This window comes from Rhipicephalus microplus, chromosome X (genome assembly GCF_043290135.1).
Source record: "Rhipicephalus microplus isolate Deutch F79 chromosome X, USDA_Rmic, whole genome shotgun sequence".
Taxonomy (NCBI): domain Eukaryota; kingdom Metazoa; phylum Arthropoda; class Arachnida; order Ixodida; family Ixodidae; genus Rhipicephalus; species Rhipicephalus microplus.
In genome coordinates, this window is record NC_134710.1 from 231335895 (window position 1) to 231353693 (window position 17799).

Below are 17799 nucleotides of genomic sequence, written 5' to 3' on the forward strand. Positions count from 1 at the left end.
TGTTCTCTAGGTTGCAGATTTTCTATGTAGCGTACAGACCTTTTTTGTAAAACTAACAGCCTGTCAAGATTGGTTTTTGAAGTTGTGCCCCAAATTAAAAGACATTAATGTAGATGGGAATGAACCAAAGAATGATATAGCTGGAGCTTTAACCAGTTTGGAACTAGGGACCTAAGTTTATTTAAAACCGAAATCGATCGAGACATATTGGCATGTACTTTATCTATTTGAGGTGTCCAACTCAGGTGCTCATTAAAAAGTACACCTAAAAATTTAAACAAAGAGACTCGCAGTGGTAATGATAATTACTTGAAATCAATGATATTGCCCCATAGTCTATCGCGAAATATTTCTCTAGCTGTAGTTGTTGACATAGAATTTTTTTTTGGTAAGAGATAGTTTCTTTCTCATGAAATACAATGTATTTTGTCATTCTTGGCAGTTAGTCATGAGAGATAATTTTTTAATCGGATCATTAGATCAAAAATTGCGACAAACTTACTCAGCCAACTCATCTGGGCACACGTAGGCAATATCTGGCTTATCAAAAAGTTGTACGATAATTTAGTCAGCTAAAAGTTAAATGATGTAGGGGATTCATTAATGACACCACAAAATAACTGTAGTTCTGGTGATTACATCAAATTTATGAATAATTATTCCAAATTTTTGCATCTAATACATTTTTTTCTATTTCTTACAGTGTAGCTATGTTGTCCCTGCAACATGCTGTGTTCTTATTCTCCTTATTTTTGATATTCCTGCGTATACATCAGCAAAGAATTTCCCAGCTGTGCTCTCATTGTTTCTTCTCTACGGGTAAGTGTAAAAAAATCTATCTGTGACTGAAGTGCATTGGTCTCTTTGGTGAACCCATTACCTACATTGCTGCATTTTACTCTCTTCAGGTGGTCAATCACACCAGTTATGTACCCTGTTTCTTTCGTATTCAAGGAGCCAAGCACAGCCTATATTTTTCTTATTGTGATCAACCTCTTTGTTGGGATCACATGTATTGTGACCAGCTTCTTGCTTGAAGTCTTCTCCTATGATGCCGTATGTTTTACTTCTCCTTCTTAAAACTATTAATCAGGGCAATGTTCAAGGGTGGGCTAGCTGTCACAGAAGTTTTCATGTTAAAGCAATTGTGACTGAGCTGCACATAATGCAGCACAACACAGCAATGCTTGCTGGCTTTTTTTGGTCGTTGTTTGTAAATTTCTGTAGAAGCTTCAAATATTCATAATGTTTTCAGCCTGGTGCTAGCATAAGTGTTTTCTTTATTTAAGACAGTGCTTGTAGCTGTGCCCACATATTCTTTGCACTTGCATGTGCTTTTTAATTGCAAGATTTACTGTTGGCTCAGTTACCTGCTTATTACAGAATTTGAGTTGTTCCTTGTCCTTGCTTTTTTATCTGGTGGGTTCCTTTTATGTACTCACAAAGAAACGCATTTGTTCTTATTTTTCAGTACCTTGGTGAAGTTCATCACTTACTCAAGGCCATTTTTCTTATGTTTCCTAACTACTGCCTTGGAAGAGGATTAATGGACATTGCTTTTAATGAGTACCAGAACTTCTTCTTGTTCAAGACAGGTGACTTCAGTTTTGTTTTTGTTTCATGGTGTACTTCGAAGGTTTTATAACTATAGCAGAGTGAACGCCTGTGACAATGGACTGTCATAGTCCAGCTAGGAAGCCCTGTTATACAAAAAGTTTTTTTTATTCAGTATTGTGGCTGTGGTAGGTTTTGTAGGGGGTTCGTCCTATGTACAGCTGACTCAGAAGCCTAGCTAATGTTCCAGCCGCACACAGCCGTACCGTGCATGATTAACGTCCCCTATCCGTAGCTCGTCTTATTGCAGCTACACGGGTTCGGGGGAATACCGTAATTACTCGAATCTATAGCGCACCTTTTTTCCGGTTAAGCGAGTTCATAGATCGCATGCGCGTTAGAATCAAGTACGAAAAAAAAATGAATACGGTCATTCTATTGCCATCGGCATTCCAAAATGGCCGCCCCCTTCGTGCGTCGGCATAGCGCGTCGGCCATTTCTGCCTATGTGTTTCCCATGTGTGGCACTTCGTACGTGTGCTGAGGAGTTCGTCATCTTGGTGTGCATTAGCATCGACTGCATGGAAGGGCCGACTCCAAAAACTCAACGAGTGTACCACGATGCCGCTTTTAAAAGAAAAGTCATCGCGTGTGCTGAAACAGACGTAAATCGGGCTGCATCGCGGTCATTCGGAGTTCCCGAAACGTGCGTGCGGGACTGGCAGAAACAAAAGCAGAAGATTGTCGACAACAAAGATTCACGCACAGGCTTCAGCGGACCACAGCAGGGTCGGTTTCCGCAAATTGAAGAGCTGCTCGGCGAGTATGCGATTGAGCAGAGAGCGGCACAGCGGCCCGTGACGACAGAACTGCTCCAAGTGCAGGCTATGCAGTTAGCCTTAGAAAAAGGGCTAATGCCGAGCCAGTTTATAGCGAGCAGGTGCTGGCTAAATAACTTTATGAAGAGGAAAGGCTTTTCCCTCTGAAGGCGAACGCGCATATGCCAAAAGTTGCCGGAGGAGCACGAAGAAAAGCTTCTGTTTTCAGAGGTTTGTCCTAAACTTGCGGCACAACAACGGCTCCCTGCTTGGGCAAATCGGGAATGCCGATCAGACGCCTCTTTACATCGATATGCCTGGCACCGCAACCGTCAAGAAGAAAGGGCGAAGCAAGTTCGCGTGCTGACATCGGGCCACGGTAAAACTAGAGTGACGGCAATGCTCCGTTGCACGTCAGATAGGCACAAGCTTCCCCCGTACCTCATATTTAAACGGAAGACGCTCCTGAAAGGAGTCTTTTTCCCGAGTTGTGTGATCGTGTGGGCCAACGAGAAAAATGCGTGCGCGTTGCAATCGATGTCTTACTTTTTTTTTTTCGTCGTGGAAACGAGGCGCGCATTACAATCGAGGGCGCGGTAGAATCGAGTAAATACGGTAAGGTAACCGGCTAGGTCAACAAAACGACACTTTATTGCAAGGTGTTAGCAATAGCCCACATATATCGCGAGGAGATGGTACAGAAAACAATGGTAGATGCTTACTCCTTGGTCATTGTCGTCCTCGGCTCGCAGGGGGGATTGCTGGTTCGACCTCCTTCTTCCAAGGCCGGTGTGAGAGAGGGCGTGTGGCCGTCCTAAGACTAGTTTTGTTCACTGGCCCGATTTCCCTCTCCCTGATGAGAATAATACCTTTTTCTCACCGAGGGAGGGGAAACCCGTTCTGCGTGCCGGGAAAGGGGAATCTCGAGTTATGGCCGCGAGTGTGTTCCGGCAACCAGGCTTTCGCCCTACCATAAAAGGGAAAGGGGGGCTGGGCACACTTGCCCCCCTCACAGTTTCAAACTGATAGAGCATGGCATATACAGCTGACTAATTTGACAACAATCATGGTAATTATGAAAGCATAAAATTTACATAACAAAAGTCTTAGCTTCATCTGAAAGGAGATGCATTGATAATGTAAGCTATGCATTGAACAGCTAGATAAAGTTTTGTAGTTTTATCAGCCTGTGTATTGTAGTAAGCATTTGTTTGCTAAAATCAACTAGCATGATGTCTGTGCATGCAGGGGAAGATGAACACATATTCCTTAATCAGCATGAATGCTGTATTTCAGTGTGCTAGTGGGATGAACAATGCAAAGAGAAGGAGCTAAATTCATTGTATTGTTTTGAGTTTTTTTTTTAAATAACATTAGTTTTGGAGGCAGTAGCAGTACAGTTAAACTCACATATGTTGAACTCACTAATTTGTCTGATATATTTTATGATTTGCTATAACACTTTTTCGGCGCATTTTCAGCGAATTTTCTAGGCAAAAATGTGGAAGTTGGCTTCACGACACTTTCACAATAATGCAAGGAAGGTGCATCATGGTTTACGACAAAGGCGTGGAAAATTAAAATTTTTTCTAGCTTTTATGTTTCTGTGGTTTTTGAAGATGCAGGTTATATGTAGGCATGGGTTCTGGGTGAGAAAACATGGTATCGATGTGAACAAAGACTCAACATATGTCGCTGTGCATACTTGTCGGATGCTGGAAGCCTCTAGCGATCTTACAACTGATTGTTTAGAAAGTTGAGGTCCCTGACAAGGTTGGCATTTTGCAAGCCCTTTCAATCAGTAAAAAAGACAATGTTGGAACCTCCTTTAGGATATCACAAAGCTCACCCTCCATAATCCCAAGCTCTAAAGAAGCTATAGTAAACTCTGTGAAGAATAGAAGATATTCCCAGGCAAGAGCAATCGAAACTAGAAGCTGCATTTACCACAAGTGAGAGTTTTCTGCTTTAGTAAGTGCACTGCTGCAGCGAGTGTGAAGCAGTTGGCCAATATTGTGTCCAACAAAAAAAGAAAAAAGAAAACAGAAAGGGAAAAGTCCTTGAATTTTTACTTCTTTCATTCATTGCTAGGCATGTGGTGCACATGTCATGGAGTAGTGAATTTGAATCTCTATACCAGTTCCTCTAGACCTATATGTTGTTTTGAGAAAAATATTTCTTGCAGGTCGGTATGACCGAATGCGGTCACCATTTGCGTGGGATTTAGTTACCAGAAATCTTCTGGCCATGGCACTGTCTGGAATACTCTTCTTGGTGCTCACTCTGCTTCTAGAGTTCAACTTCTTTTTGAAGCCAAAGTGAGTGAAATATTTTTTTTCTTAGCTTCTTATAATAATAAAAAAGTCACTCTTTTGTCGCAAAGGCGAAGCAATGAACGTGATAGCAACAATTTGAAAGGTCACGCGCAGAATGGAAAGCAGATAGAAACGCGCCCCGCGTTTCTCGCGCACAAATTACACACAAAAGGTACTGCACGTACGAATGCACGCAAATAAGCGTCTCATTTGTTACTTCGCTGAGTCTGAAATGCACGCACTTTTCAGGAACAGAGACTGCGATGATTGCAGGAACCTTTGTGCACCCAGTAACTACAGCAGAATCGTTCCATGTAAAGTCCAAGGCCAGCCAATGCATATGATTCTCCCCTCCTCGCCACCGCGAGATAAGGGCAGGCTCCTCTTCTCTAAGCCGGGCAAAGTACGCGTAGGAGATCAGAGCGGGCACCAGTGAGTGATATGGCGACGTACGCTCATTGCGCCATCTTTCTGGTAATGCCGAAAACACAGCAGGGGTAACTGGTAGATATGAATAGCTTGCCGTTTGAACGGTGAAGAACGTTCTCCGGGGTGGCTCAGTGGTTATCGCCTCATTTTCATGACGCAGAGGTCCCACGTTCGATTCCGTGCGACGGAGTACTTTTTTCTGGGTTTTTTTCTTTCTTGCATTTTCATATATATTGATGCGTATACATATACGGTGCATGACATCAACGCCAATAGCAAAGTCCACCCGAGAGTGTCCATATAATTGCTATCGCAATACAAGTACCCATTGTGTGGTGCTTCTTTTTGTTGTATATATATATATATATATATATATATATATATATATATATATATATATATATATATATATATACACACATATATATTAGGCTTTTGCGAATAGTGAATTTCAGATTCGAAGCGAGTAGTGATTTTGGTCGAATAATTTCGAACTGAATTCAAATAGTATACGTACACAGTGGACTCTCGGTAAACAGAAATCATATAAACGGAACTGCTGCTTAAATGGAACGACTGCCTTTGATATGATTGGTTTCATACTTGAATGCTGCAACCCAGCTCACCTCTCAGTAAACAGAACTCCTGTTAAGTGGTACACATTTTCCCGGTCCCTTCAGGTTCCGTTTAATGAGAGTCTACTGTATGGCATATACAGAAATGGGCATACTTATCATGATGTCTATGTGCAAATGCCATTTCTTTTTGTTCAAAGGAAGTCAGAACAACTTTGAGTAGTAGCAGGATCTGACTTTCAGTATGATGCGAGTGATAACCTGCAAAATACATAACATTTTAAAATTTGTTTTGGAGCATACAAGCCATCATAAAATTTTCACCTTAAAAAATGATGAATCGATTTAAGGGTAATATGTTCATTTAAATAAACCCTGCAACACCTTTTCAAGTAGCCATGGAATGGATTCACTAAAGTAGCTTATTGTCTCCCGAATTTGCCGCCGCTGAAATTTTTAGAATCTGTCCATTTCGAGTGGAGTTACAAAGATATGTCTCACACTGCAATTGCATTCTCTCTTCTCATTCCGACGAAAGCGCTAGAGGCTAAGCATGGAGGGATGGCATGGTGAAAGAAAATACATCACATGCGCCGCGTGACCCTTCACTTTTTTTCTTTCTCTGTTTTTTTGTTTCGTTTTTCTTTTTGAGTACGCTGCTTTTCACGGGGATCGTGCACGTACGCCTTTACAAGTGGCAGTCTCCCGCGGTGGCCCCAGTAATGACTGACAGCGCTATGCTCAAACCAGGAAATGGCTGATACAATGGCTGTGTCGATTGATTTTTGAGCTAGTGGCGTTATTTGACCAGACAAGTGAGCAATTTTTAACTAACTTTGAGAATTTATTGTGAATTGCAGGCAACGTGCTGTGCTATAATATTTGGCTCACGTGTTCTCTGTGGCCTCGACCACGAAGTGGCAGCATTTTCTGATCATGCTGAAAAAGTGTTGCAGAGCCCCTTTAAACTTGAAATAAAGCTTCGTGGCAAAGCGGATTTTTCATGGACAGGTGTTTTCACAGCTCAGCATTTATACATTGCAGTAAAACCATCTTTACAAGTGGTTATACGTGGACTGATATACATTTATTTGTTCATTGCGAATACTTCAAAATTTTCAGTGTGTGTGTGTGTTTGTGTGTGTGTATGTGTGTGTGCGTGCGTGCGTGCATGCGCGCGCATGTGTGTGTATGTGTGTGTGTGTGTGTGTGTGTGTGTGTGTGTGTGTGTGTATGTGTGTGTGTGTGTGTGTGTTAAATAAAGGGGAGGAAGGATTATTCCTCTAAAAAACTGTATTTTTATGCAACATTTCGGTCTAGAACAGACCTTTTTCAAGGCAAAGTTTAGGTGGTCCCAATGCTTATCCTCAGCCCAGGAGAGTCACAGCAAAAGCTGAAAGAGCAGCCTTTCAGAGCCTTTTTTAACACTCCTTGGTAGTTGCTGTGAGTCCACTTGCAGGGTGCCCACTACACCATGAATTATCATAACTTTCGTGTAGCAGGCAAGCATTCTTGTTTTTGTTCATTTTTTGTAGTTCATACCCACTGTGGGGGATTGTCCAAGTATTCACTATGCCTATTCCTTCGTCGTTCTTCAGAAAAGTGTGGTATTCCCTACATACTTGCAAAGAAGTTTCTGCAATTTTTTTTATGCTGTGGCTAGTGACCATGAGGAATTATGCCTGAAGCTTTTGCAATGGGTGAGGGCATTCGACGAACCACTCGTTATGCAATTTGCATTGTCTGATGCCTCGTTCTTCCTTTGGTGTTCTAAAACACTTTATTACTCATTTTAACGCAATTGCAATCCCAACATCAAGCCTGCCTAAGGCTAGTATGCAACAAAGTTCGAAGCAACAGCGTGGCTCTGTGGTAGAATACTGGGCTGGCCGCAGGGGACGCGGATTCAAATCCCATTGTGTTCTTGGTGTTTTTTATTTACTAAGTTTTTTTTTATTTAGCGCAATAGTGGTTACGGACACCAGCCGTGGCGAACAACTACGGCACATGGGACCCTTGTTGTGATCTCGTAACAGCTTTTGCTGTAAAACAGAGATGGGAGAGAATTACACCAGTGCAAACTTTTTCGGAGGTGTCAAAATACAGCCCCCGCTCATGCCTGCTTCACTTGTTTGTTGTAGCAGGAGATGCAGATTTGAAAAGTGGGTTGGTTGAGAAGAAAATTACAAGGAATGTTTACAAAAGTTATGTAAGGTGCTAAAGTTTATAAATGGGTTTGTATAAGGGTACAAGGAAAGCCTACAAAGAGGTAAATTGTTTCAATGGTTAAAAATGTTGAAAGATAGACAAGGTAAACAGAAAGTGTCATTGAGATTTATATAGATACTTCTGGAACTTTGATTTGGTATATACTATTCAATGGAGACAATGGACAGATTCGCTTACCTGTGGAAGTGAAAATGCTATAGGCCCATGTGCTCAAATTTGGGTGCACGTTAAAGAACCCTGGGTGGTCTAAATTTCCAGAGCCCTCCACTACAGCTTTTCTCATAATCATACGGTGGTTTTGGGATGTTAAACCCCAAATATCATCATATAATATTCGCTTACCAGGGATTTGTTGGTGGGTCAACTCTCAATTATTAAAATGTTGGGGGCAGCAACCTAGTAGCAGGAGGCTAGGGTTCATTCGAACTTGTTAAAATTTCCTCTGTCAGAATTCACGTGGGGGTGTTTTGTGCCCTTTTCTATGTTGGTGTTGACATTTGATCGAGAGAGAGAGTGTCAACAGAAATTTTAGTTATCTGCTGTGTGGCTTGGACTTGTTGCGAAATAAATGGCAGTGCCTACGTAGCACTGTCCCAGATCTCTAGCTGCTCACCTGGGTATGCATGATGCCATGCTTGTTGGCATGGCCGTGAGAGCAGCCTCATGAGGCCTTCCGCCCCATCGCATGCCACCAGTGTATGCTCATGTACTTCTTAAAATACAGCCAGTTGTTCAAAACTATGTGAAATAAATGCAGCATATTTCAATGATGGCATCTTCTTAGTGCAGTTTCTATGTGTTCCTTATTTTTTCATGCTTTCTTTTTAGTATCCCCTTTTAGCATTTGCCTTCCAACGCCATTATCTGAATAATTCATGCACCACCTTTGCCTAACCTTCGCTACTTTATAAGAAACACTGCGTACTTGTGCCATGTGCATGTAAGTGGTTTAAACATAAGTTGTAACTCAAACTTTTGACTATGTGTGTCTTAGTGCTGTCAAGTGCTGAGGCACTCTATCTCGGCAGGGCAGTCATGGTGGATCAATTCTCTCGGCACTTTTACATGGAGATTGATGAGCTATTGATGTATTCTGACTCCAAAGCAAGCAATTATAGATAACTACTGTGTACTATACATGAAATGTTATTTGCGTGAACCCACAAAAAGAAAGGAAAAATAGAAACGAAATTGCTGGAGCTGAGTATTGAAAAGCAGTGATGGCGGGGACCAGTGTGATAGGTTTGTCAGTTTGACAGAAAAAGGAATTTACGAAATTATGGCAAGTAATGTAATTGCAATGAAAAACTGGCTGCTGTTTAGTGTGAAATATTGACCAAACCACTACAGAAAAATCGAAAAAAAAATCTACTAAAACTGAAGAGCAGTAGAGAAAAAAAAAAAACATTGGTCAGAGTGCTAAGAATGTGGGCCAGCTATTTTTGTGCTTGGTTTGCAAAATTCCATGGTGCTTCATAGACATGCATCAATTTTGCACATTTGTTCATCAATTGCAGAAAAGTAATTGTGCCTGAGGCTCTTAATATCACTGAAGATGAGGATGTCCAAAAGGAAAGAAGACGTGTTCTTAGTGGTCAAACAGACTCTGCAGCACTCTGCCTGGTGAACCTAACAAAGGTAACTTTGTGTAGTTCTTCAAGGTGTCATTTATTCAGTAAACAAATTTTTAGGCACTTTGTTTTGGGAATCACACAAGGGAAACTTCGTTTAGTTCTTCTAAGAAGACTTTTTTTCAGTTATTGGTTTATTTAGCAGGTGTTTAGTGCTTTTATTCTTTTCCATGTGTGTCATTTTTGTTCATATATATGCAGATATACCACACCAGGAAACTGGGCAAGCATTTGGCTGTTGACCGGCTGTGTTTGAGGATTCCGAAGGGAGAGGTATAATTCTCTTATTCTTTTACTGTTGTCAAATGATAAACTGCTTTCTGCAGTTTTTATTGCCAACCATGTAAGCATAATGTTCTCAGTTGATGGATGTTGTTTTACTAAACTGTACGCATTCAAAAAGTCATGATGAAAGAAGCCGTCAGCTCTATGGGATGGGTACGGTTGATCGGTGTCATTCAATAGATTGGGCATGCATTCGATGATGGGCTCGAGAGGAGGGTAAAAGACAGCATATTGCCAATATAATCAATCACTATACATAGCCTTCATAGATTACGAAAAGGCGTTTGGTTCAGTAGAAATATCAGCCGTCATGCAGACACTGCGGAATCAGGGCGTCGATGAAGTATATATAAACATCCTGCAAGAAATCTACAGGGGATCAACTGCTACCATAGTGCTTCATAAAGGAAGCAACAGAATACCAATCAAGAAGGGTGTAAGGCAGGGGGACACAATCTCCCCAATGGTGTTTACCGCCTGCTTACAGGAGGTTTTCAGAAGCCTAGAATGGGAACAGTTAGGGATAAGAGTTAATGGAGAGTACCTTAGTAACCTGCGCTTCGCCGATGACATTGCATTGCTGAGTAACTCAGGGGACGAACTGCAACTCATGATTACGGAGTTAGACAAGGAGAGCAGAAAGGTGGGTCTTAAAATTAGTCTGCAGAAAACGAAAGTAATGTACAACAACCTCGGCAAAGAGCAGCGCTTCGAAATAGGTAATAGTGCACTTGAAGTTGTAAAAGACTATATCTACTTAGGGCAGGTAATAACCGCAGAGCCGAACCACGAGATTGAAGTAACTAGAAGAATGAGAATGGGGTGGAGCACATTCGGCAAGCACTCTCAAATTATGACAGGTAGATTGCCACTATCCCTCAAGAGGAAGGTATATAACAGCTGTATCTTGCCAGTACTTAGCTACGGAGCAGAAACCTGGAGACTTACAAAGAGGGTTCAGCTTAAATTGAGGACGACGCAGCGAGTAATGGAAAGAAAAATGGTAGGTGTAACCTTAAGAGACAAGAAGACAGCAGAGTGGATTAGGGGACAAACGGGGGTTAAGGATATCATAGCTGAAATCAAGAAGAAGAAATGGACATGGGCAGGGCATGTAGCGCGTAGACAGGATAACCGCTGGTCATTAAGGGTAACTGACTGGATTCCCAGAGAAGGGAAGCGGGTTAGGGGGAGACAGAAGGTTAGGTGGGCAGATGAGATTAAGAAGTTTGCGGGTATAAATTGGCAGCAGCAAGCACAGGACCAGGTTAACTGGCGGAACATGGGAGAGGCCTTTGTCCTGCAGTGGACGTAGTCAGGTTGATATTATAATGATGATGATGATGATTGCCAATATCATCTTAAAAGTTATACTGTGGTGGAAAAGAAAGTAAACACAAAACTTCTCATTTGCTAAAGAATAGCAGTGCTCCTGCCAATCTGAAGCATGTGCAAGGCTATCCTAAGAATAATGTTTTAGGCCTGGCTTTTTATGGGAGCTAATTGAAGGTTGCTTTATGTGCGAATTTCTACTGTTACTCATTCTCGAAACCTTAACTAGAAGTTACACTTTTACTTCCGTATGTCTCGAATGTCTCGATGAAGCTGTGCAGTCATCAAATTTCGGTGTATTTATGCAATGAGACATTCCTTCTGTTAATGAAAATTTATGCCTAACTAATCTCGGTAATATATGGTTGCCTGTTTGTCGTCTGTAAAAGCAATGATAGCTTAAGAAACTTTGAGGACTACTGCTTTATGGTGCTTAATTTAGTAATGTTTTACAAAACACATGTCAAACTTTTGTTGTTTAGTTCCTGTGTTTTTCTCTACTTTATCACGCACAATTTGATTGCATGTAACTTTTCCACGATTTATTGGCAGCCCTAAAAACAATTTTCACACTTCATGTTCTTTCTAGTTTCTTTAGCCTGCATGATAAGGAAAGGATGTTGGGAGAATCTGACTCTGTGCTTTGACAACAGTATTCATAACTTGAACATATGAGAAGTTTCTTGTGCTGCTTGTCTATTGTTAGTATGGATGGTATGGCTGGTTTATTATGCAAATAAGGTGCATCAGGGCAACTTATTTTTATAATCACTATGTGTTGGGCGTAATGGTGCAAACATATGATCCAGTTTTCTTGGGGATTAGGGTAAAAGAAGCTCTGCACGTGTAAAAGGGTGTTTTTGGTGGTGTTATAAATTATTCCATGCACATAGTTGCAAACAGTTAGCTACTGAGATTGTCGGCTTGCAAAAAATGTTTTTTATAATTTTCTTGTAATTATTTATTGCCTTTATTTCAGTGCTTTGGCCTTCTTGGTGTTAATGGTGCTGGAAAATCCACAACGTTCAAAATGCTAACTGGTGACACAGAGATAACATCAGGAGATGCTTATCTAAATGGACACAGGTAAATAAAAGCATTATTCCCCTTTGCTGAGGATTTCTATGGGAATTGGATGCTCTCTTAAAAAAAAACTGCCTCATATTTTTAAACATATTTATATAATAAAGAAAATGTTTGCAACATAGCTGGTGAAAGTAGAAAAACTTTCACATTGTACTTGCACTCCCCCGACCCTGTGCACTCATAATGCAGCACATGTGTCTTTTTGATTGAAACTGTGCTCCACATTTCTTGCAGTGTGTCACGTGAGCTGAACAAAGCACAACAGTACATTGGCTATTGTCCCCAGTTTGATGCTCTCTATGACGAACTTACAGCCAAGGAGCACTTGAGACTGTACTCAAGGTTTCGTGGTATCCCAGTGAAGGATGAAAACAAGGTGCACACATTACGTTTGAAAAAATTGAACCATGCATGAGTTCCAGCATGCAGAATTTGTGAACTCTCTTGCTTTCCATATTCTACTGCAAAGTTTAAGTACAAAGATGTCATCATCATCAGCCTGACTACGTTCACTGCAGGGCAAATGCCTCTCTTATAGTAGTTGGCTGTATTTTGAGCATTTCTCAGTAATATCTGATTGGATAGTGTGAGTGCGGTCGATTGTTGAGTAGCCTGGTCGAAATCCTGCTTGTTCCTTTTATTTATTCGATTGTAATTTTGTCTTAATTCTGTTAGCAATTATTTTTGTAAATAGCTTTTAGCAATTATTTTTGTAAATAGCTTGTATACGACGGAAAGCAAGCTGATCGGCCTGTAATTCTTCAAGTCCTTGTCATCTGCTTTCTTATGTAATAAGATGATGTTAGCATTCTTCTAAGATTCTGGTACTCTTCCCATCAGGAGACACTTTGTAAACAGGATGGCTAGTTTTTCTAACACAATCTGTCCTCTATCTTTCAGCAGATCTGATGTTATCTTATCCTCACCAGCAGCTTTGCCTCTCTACATTCCCTCCAAGGCTTTTCTGACTTCTTCTTCTATCATTACTGGTGGGATGCCATCTGGGTTTGTGCTAGTTCTTATATTAAGGTCATGGTTGTCCCAACTACGGTACAGATTTTTGTAAAACTCCTCCTCTCTTTTAACTATCCTATCCAGATTAGTAGTTACTTTGCCTTCCTTGTCCCTTAGTGCATACATCTGGTTTTTGCCTATCCCAAGTTTTCACTGCTTTGACGTTTCCTCGGTTTTTCAGAGAGTGTTCAGTTCTCTTCATGTTATACCTTCTTACATCAGATACCTTACACTTATTAATCAACTTCGAAAGCTCTGCCAATTTTATTTTGTCTGTTGTACTTGAGGCTTTCATGCTTTGATGCTTCTTAATGAGGTTCTTCATCTCCTGGGACAGCTTTCTAGTGTCCTGTCTAACTACCGTGCCTCCAACTTCCACTGCACACTCCATAATGATACTCATCAGATTATCATTCATTGCGTCAACGCTAATGCTGGTTTCCTCGATAAGAACCGAGTACCTGTTCTGAAGCAAGACTCTGAATTTTCGTACTTTCCCTCTCAGTGCTAGCTGATTGATTGGCTTCTCGCATATCAGTTTCTGTCGTTCCTTCTCCTAGTGTAGGTGAACTTGAGACTCTATCATTCTATGATCACTGTATCGTACCGTGCGAAGCACTTCCACATCCTGCACTACGTACACTGTGCTTATTCCTGTTTTTCACTGCTATCTGGTCTATTGCAGCAAAGTTCACAAACTTTTCATCTGTAATCCTCGTTTTCCTTATACATGACTTTTAAGTTTGATGCTGAGATGCTCCGCATGTCTTTTATACCAAGAGAAGCCACTCAGCAGCCATTGTTATCAACAACGCAAGAAATCTGCCGATCAATGACCATTGGCTGGTTTTTGGAGTGTGAATTTATGAGAGTTCTCTTTCTGCTCATATATGTATAATTTTACTGTACGTGTTTTGCACGGTACACAATGGCAATGACAGAGATGCATGCAAGTGTTGTAATGAGATCTTGCAGCACTGTCAAAATTGTTGCCATAGACTATATGAAAAATGCAGAAAAAATCTGGCTATGCTGTACTTTTCTGATGCCTTGCTGAATATTTTCACCTTTTAGTTTTATCTCCATGCATTTACAGTTGCTCTTAAGTTTTTACCATTAGGCTCAACGATTATTTGAATCATAGCTCCTTTTATTTGCCATCATGTGATCATATCCGTTGGTACTTAAACTTTTCTTTTTCCGAAAAAATTTTTTCAGGTTATTGAATGGACTCTGCAAAAGCTAGGATTGACGTCATATGCTGACCGTGTGGTGGGAACATACAGTGGTGGCAACAAGCGCAAGTTGTCCACAGCCATTGCTTTACTTGGTGGACCACCAGTTATATATCTGGTCAGTACTTTCAAAAATATTCCAAGATGAAGTTTTAGTTTCCAATTTATTGCGATTAGTGCAGGCAAACACTGCACTTTGGAATGGCATTTTAATCTATGAAGGTTCTACTAGAGTTTAGTTCCCACTGGTAGCATTTAGTATTTTTCCACTTTCAGTTTTCTTTATCTTATCATTGTTCTGTTATAAATTGTAAATAATGGTCCCTAAGCTTCCCTTGGCTTTATTATCTGTTGCCTTCATATATTTCCATGTAACAAAAATGGGAGCTTCCCTTGGCTTTATTATCTGTTGCCTTCATATATTTCCGTGTAACAAAAATGGGCCCCCTGATTAATTCGCCTTCTGCATGCATAAATGGTACCTTTGCGGGAAATCTAATTGCAAGCAAGAGTGAAATTATTGTGAAGGTCGTAGCACGTCTGAAGTGGCATTGTAATAACATTGCCATAAAATAAAATTTTAAGGTGGAGGTAAATCAGATATATTGATATAATGGGAAAGAGTAGGGAGGGGGAGGAACCTTTTCAAGCTCCTCCCCTGCCCTTTTCTACCTTGTCAATACCATAAATCATTAAGGCACGAAAATGAGCACATTGCCTTCACAATAAACCATTCAATGTCCTGAGGTGTTTATAATACCCAACTGCCTATTTCAGCCTCCGACGACTTCTATGTTGGTAACATTTTATGCAATAATAAAAAATACAGTGTGTGTATATGTTTTTTTTAAATGAGACAGATATTTTATAAAATGCTGTGACAGTTGCATCTCTGTCGTTACTGCACATAAACTCTCTGTCGAGGCAGAAAAACTTCAGCACACCTGAAGTTTTATTCAAATCAGTGTTTAACAAAAACTTGCTAATTACCAGTTTACTTAACTAATGGTGGGCAGTTGTTTATATGGAACAGCAAGATGTGGCAATTTATGGCATATCTGCTTTTTAGAAATCCCAAATGAAACACAAAATTTGAGGTAATTATCAAAATCGAAGGCCACAATCCGGGTTATATCAAAACTGAGTGTGCGTGCCCCGTTGCGGTGGTCTAGTGGCTAAGGCACTCGGCTGCTGACTCACAGGTCGCGGGATTAAATCCCAGCTGCGGCGAGTGTATTTTCGATGGAGGCGAAAATGCTGTAGGTCCGTGTGCTCAGATTTGGGTGCACGTTAAAGAACCCCAGGTGGTCGAAATTGCTGGAGACGTCCACTCTGGCGTCTCTAATCATATGGTGGTTTTGGGGCGTTAAACCCCACATAATAATATTATTAAAAGTGAGTGCACCGAGCATGCAGGAATGTTGCCGCTGTGTTAGGTCGTACCAGAACTTCACATAAGAAACTTTGAAAAAAGGGCACATTGAAGTAGAATCTGATCAGGAGAAACAACAGGTCATCTCAAATATTCTAGCGGACAGTTTATTACATATACGGTGAGATGCGATTTCTCAGACCCTTAAGGGACTGGCAGAACGTTCAGAAAATCAGGCAGTCTGGAAAAACGAATGCAAATAAAAACACGCTTTTTAATAGTGTTTTTCGCTGACAGGGAGGGTCGCAGCAGGGGTACAGGGTTCTCATTGCAATTCAGCAAATGTTGTTTAGCTAGCTCTGAACAGAGCCGAAAGAAAAAAATCCTATGTTGCCGGCGGTATACTGCATTTGTGGACACTTAGGCGCAAAAACACAAGTTGCTTATTTTCGTTTGCAAGATGTTCTACTTGCCACCAATGATGTCTGTCTCAATTTTAGTTAGCGTCATGCTGTCGCTGTACACTGATGACAATAGTAGTGCTCACGTCAACTGCGAGCTCGTTTTCTGTGAAGGCGCTGCCTCTTCGATCTCTGTGTCGGAATCGTCGGAATCCTCCATAACTTGACGAATAATTTCGTCATCGGTCAATTGCGCACACAGCTCGAGGTCTTTGTCAGTGTCGACAAAAACCTCAAGGGTTGCCCCAGCTGAATTCGAAACACCGGCAACGTGCTGGTTGTCGAAGGAAACGTCTGCGGGTGGAAGTTCACCACACGCACTGTCCACTCTGGGCGAGGCGGTCGTATGAAGCTCCCGTAACGAAAACAGTTCTGGAGGGTCTGTTGCCTAACCGTCTTCCACAAGTCTGCAAGCATGCCAAGGGCGAACCATGAGTCAACAACGTAGCTTTTCTCACGGTCGGAGCACATGCAGCTCTACCCACTTTAACTGCACAGCACCATGTGGCCTAAGCTACGGCTGGTAACAGATTGGCATGTGCTAGAATATGGCATTTTCGGTTTCGAGGGTACGGCAGTCATGACACGATGGGTTGGAGGGTCTGAAAACAAGTAAAATGGCGACTTGGGCAAAATAGTGGCGCAAAGTGGTGAAATAGTGACTTCGAGTTTGCGGTTAGTGATAAAAAGTCCGCGAAATCGAATGACAAACGCTATAAACATGCAGAATTTTGGACTATTTAATACATTGACTGTATGAGGAACTTGACGGTGATACCACAGATGAGTCTGGGAAATCGGGCATGTACGGAATTTCAGGCTTCCGAGAAATCGGACATCGGCTGTATTGTTTAATGTTTATCTTATTCTTTTGGACCGTTATAAGGAAAACTGCAATTTTTACTTTCACTGTACAGCATATGACTAGGGGGCAGCCATTGTGGTGCTTTTTGTAGCACAAAAAGGGAGAGGAAAGAGTGGAAATAGATAGAAAACACATAACATAGCACACGCACAAACATGCAGTCAATCATATGTCCATCACACTGGCCTTCCCGTTCCCCCAGTACGGTAGCAAACTGGCTATCATAGACTGGTTAACCTCCCTGTCTTTTCTTCTCTACCCACTTTTTTCTCTCTCTTCTAGCACTAAAGTGAAAGTATTTATCCAAATACGTAGCACAAAATTTTGACATAGTCTCTCTCTTTTCTAGCACTAAAGTGAAAGTATTTATCCGATCACGTAGCGCAAAAATTTGACACAGTGCAGTCTACTCTCCTTACAACAAACCTTGATGATCCGGCGAAACGAGTCTGCATTTACCAAAGTGCACAATATCCAAACTCCTCACGAGGAGGGAAAGGGAAGTCGCAACGCTGTGTGGCATCTTTTAGGTTTTGCTCTGCAGTAGGGCAGGCTGGCTGTGTTGATACATGCTGAGTGTATTTGACATCATGGTTAC

The 17799-nt window shown here is 41.3% G+C and overlaps 1 protein-coding gene across 2 annotated transcripts in view; it reads left to right on the forward strand.

The window, feature by feature from the left end:
- The window catches only part of LOC119187840 (ATP-binding cassette sub-family A member 2), a 255259-nt gene that overhangs the window by 202441 nt on the left and 35019 nt on the right, over window positions 1–17799 (forward strand). For both annotated transcript variants that reach the window (XM_037435928.2, XM_075878770.1), the window contains 9 exons: window positions 704–819; window positions 909–1056; window positions 1472–1595; window positions 4558–4690; window positions 9438–9558; window positions 9753–9824; window positions 12148–12254; window positions 12489–12630; window positions 14487–14621. In XM_037435928.2, the coding sequence (XP_037291825.2) occupies window positions 704–819; window positions 909–1056; window positions 1472–1595; window positions 4558–4690; window positions 9438–9558; window positions 9753–9824; window positions 12148–12254; window positions 12489–12630; window positions 14487–14621 (1098 nt within the window). The remainder of the gene's footprint in view (window positions 1–703; window positions 820–908; window positions 1057–1471; window positions 1596–4557; window positions 4691–9437; window positions 9559–9752; window positions 9825–12147; window positions 12255–12488; window positions 12631–14486; window positions 14622–17799) is intronic.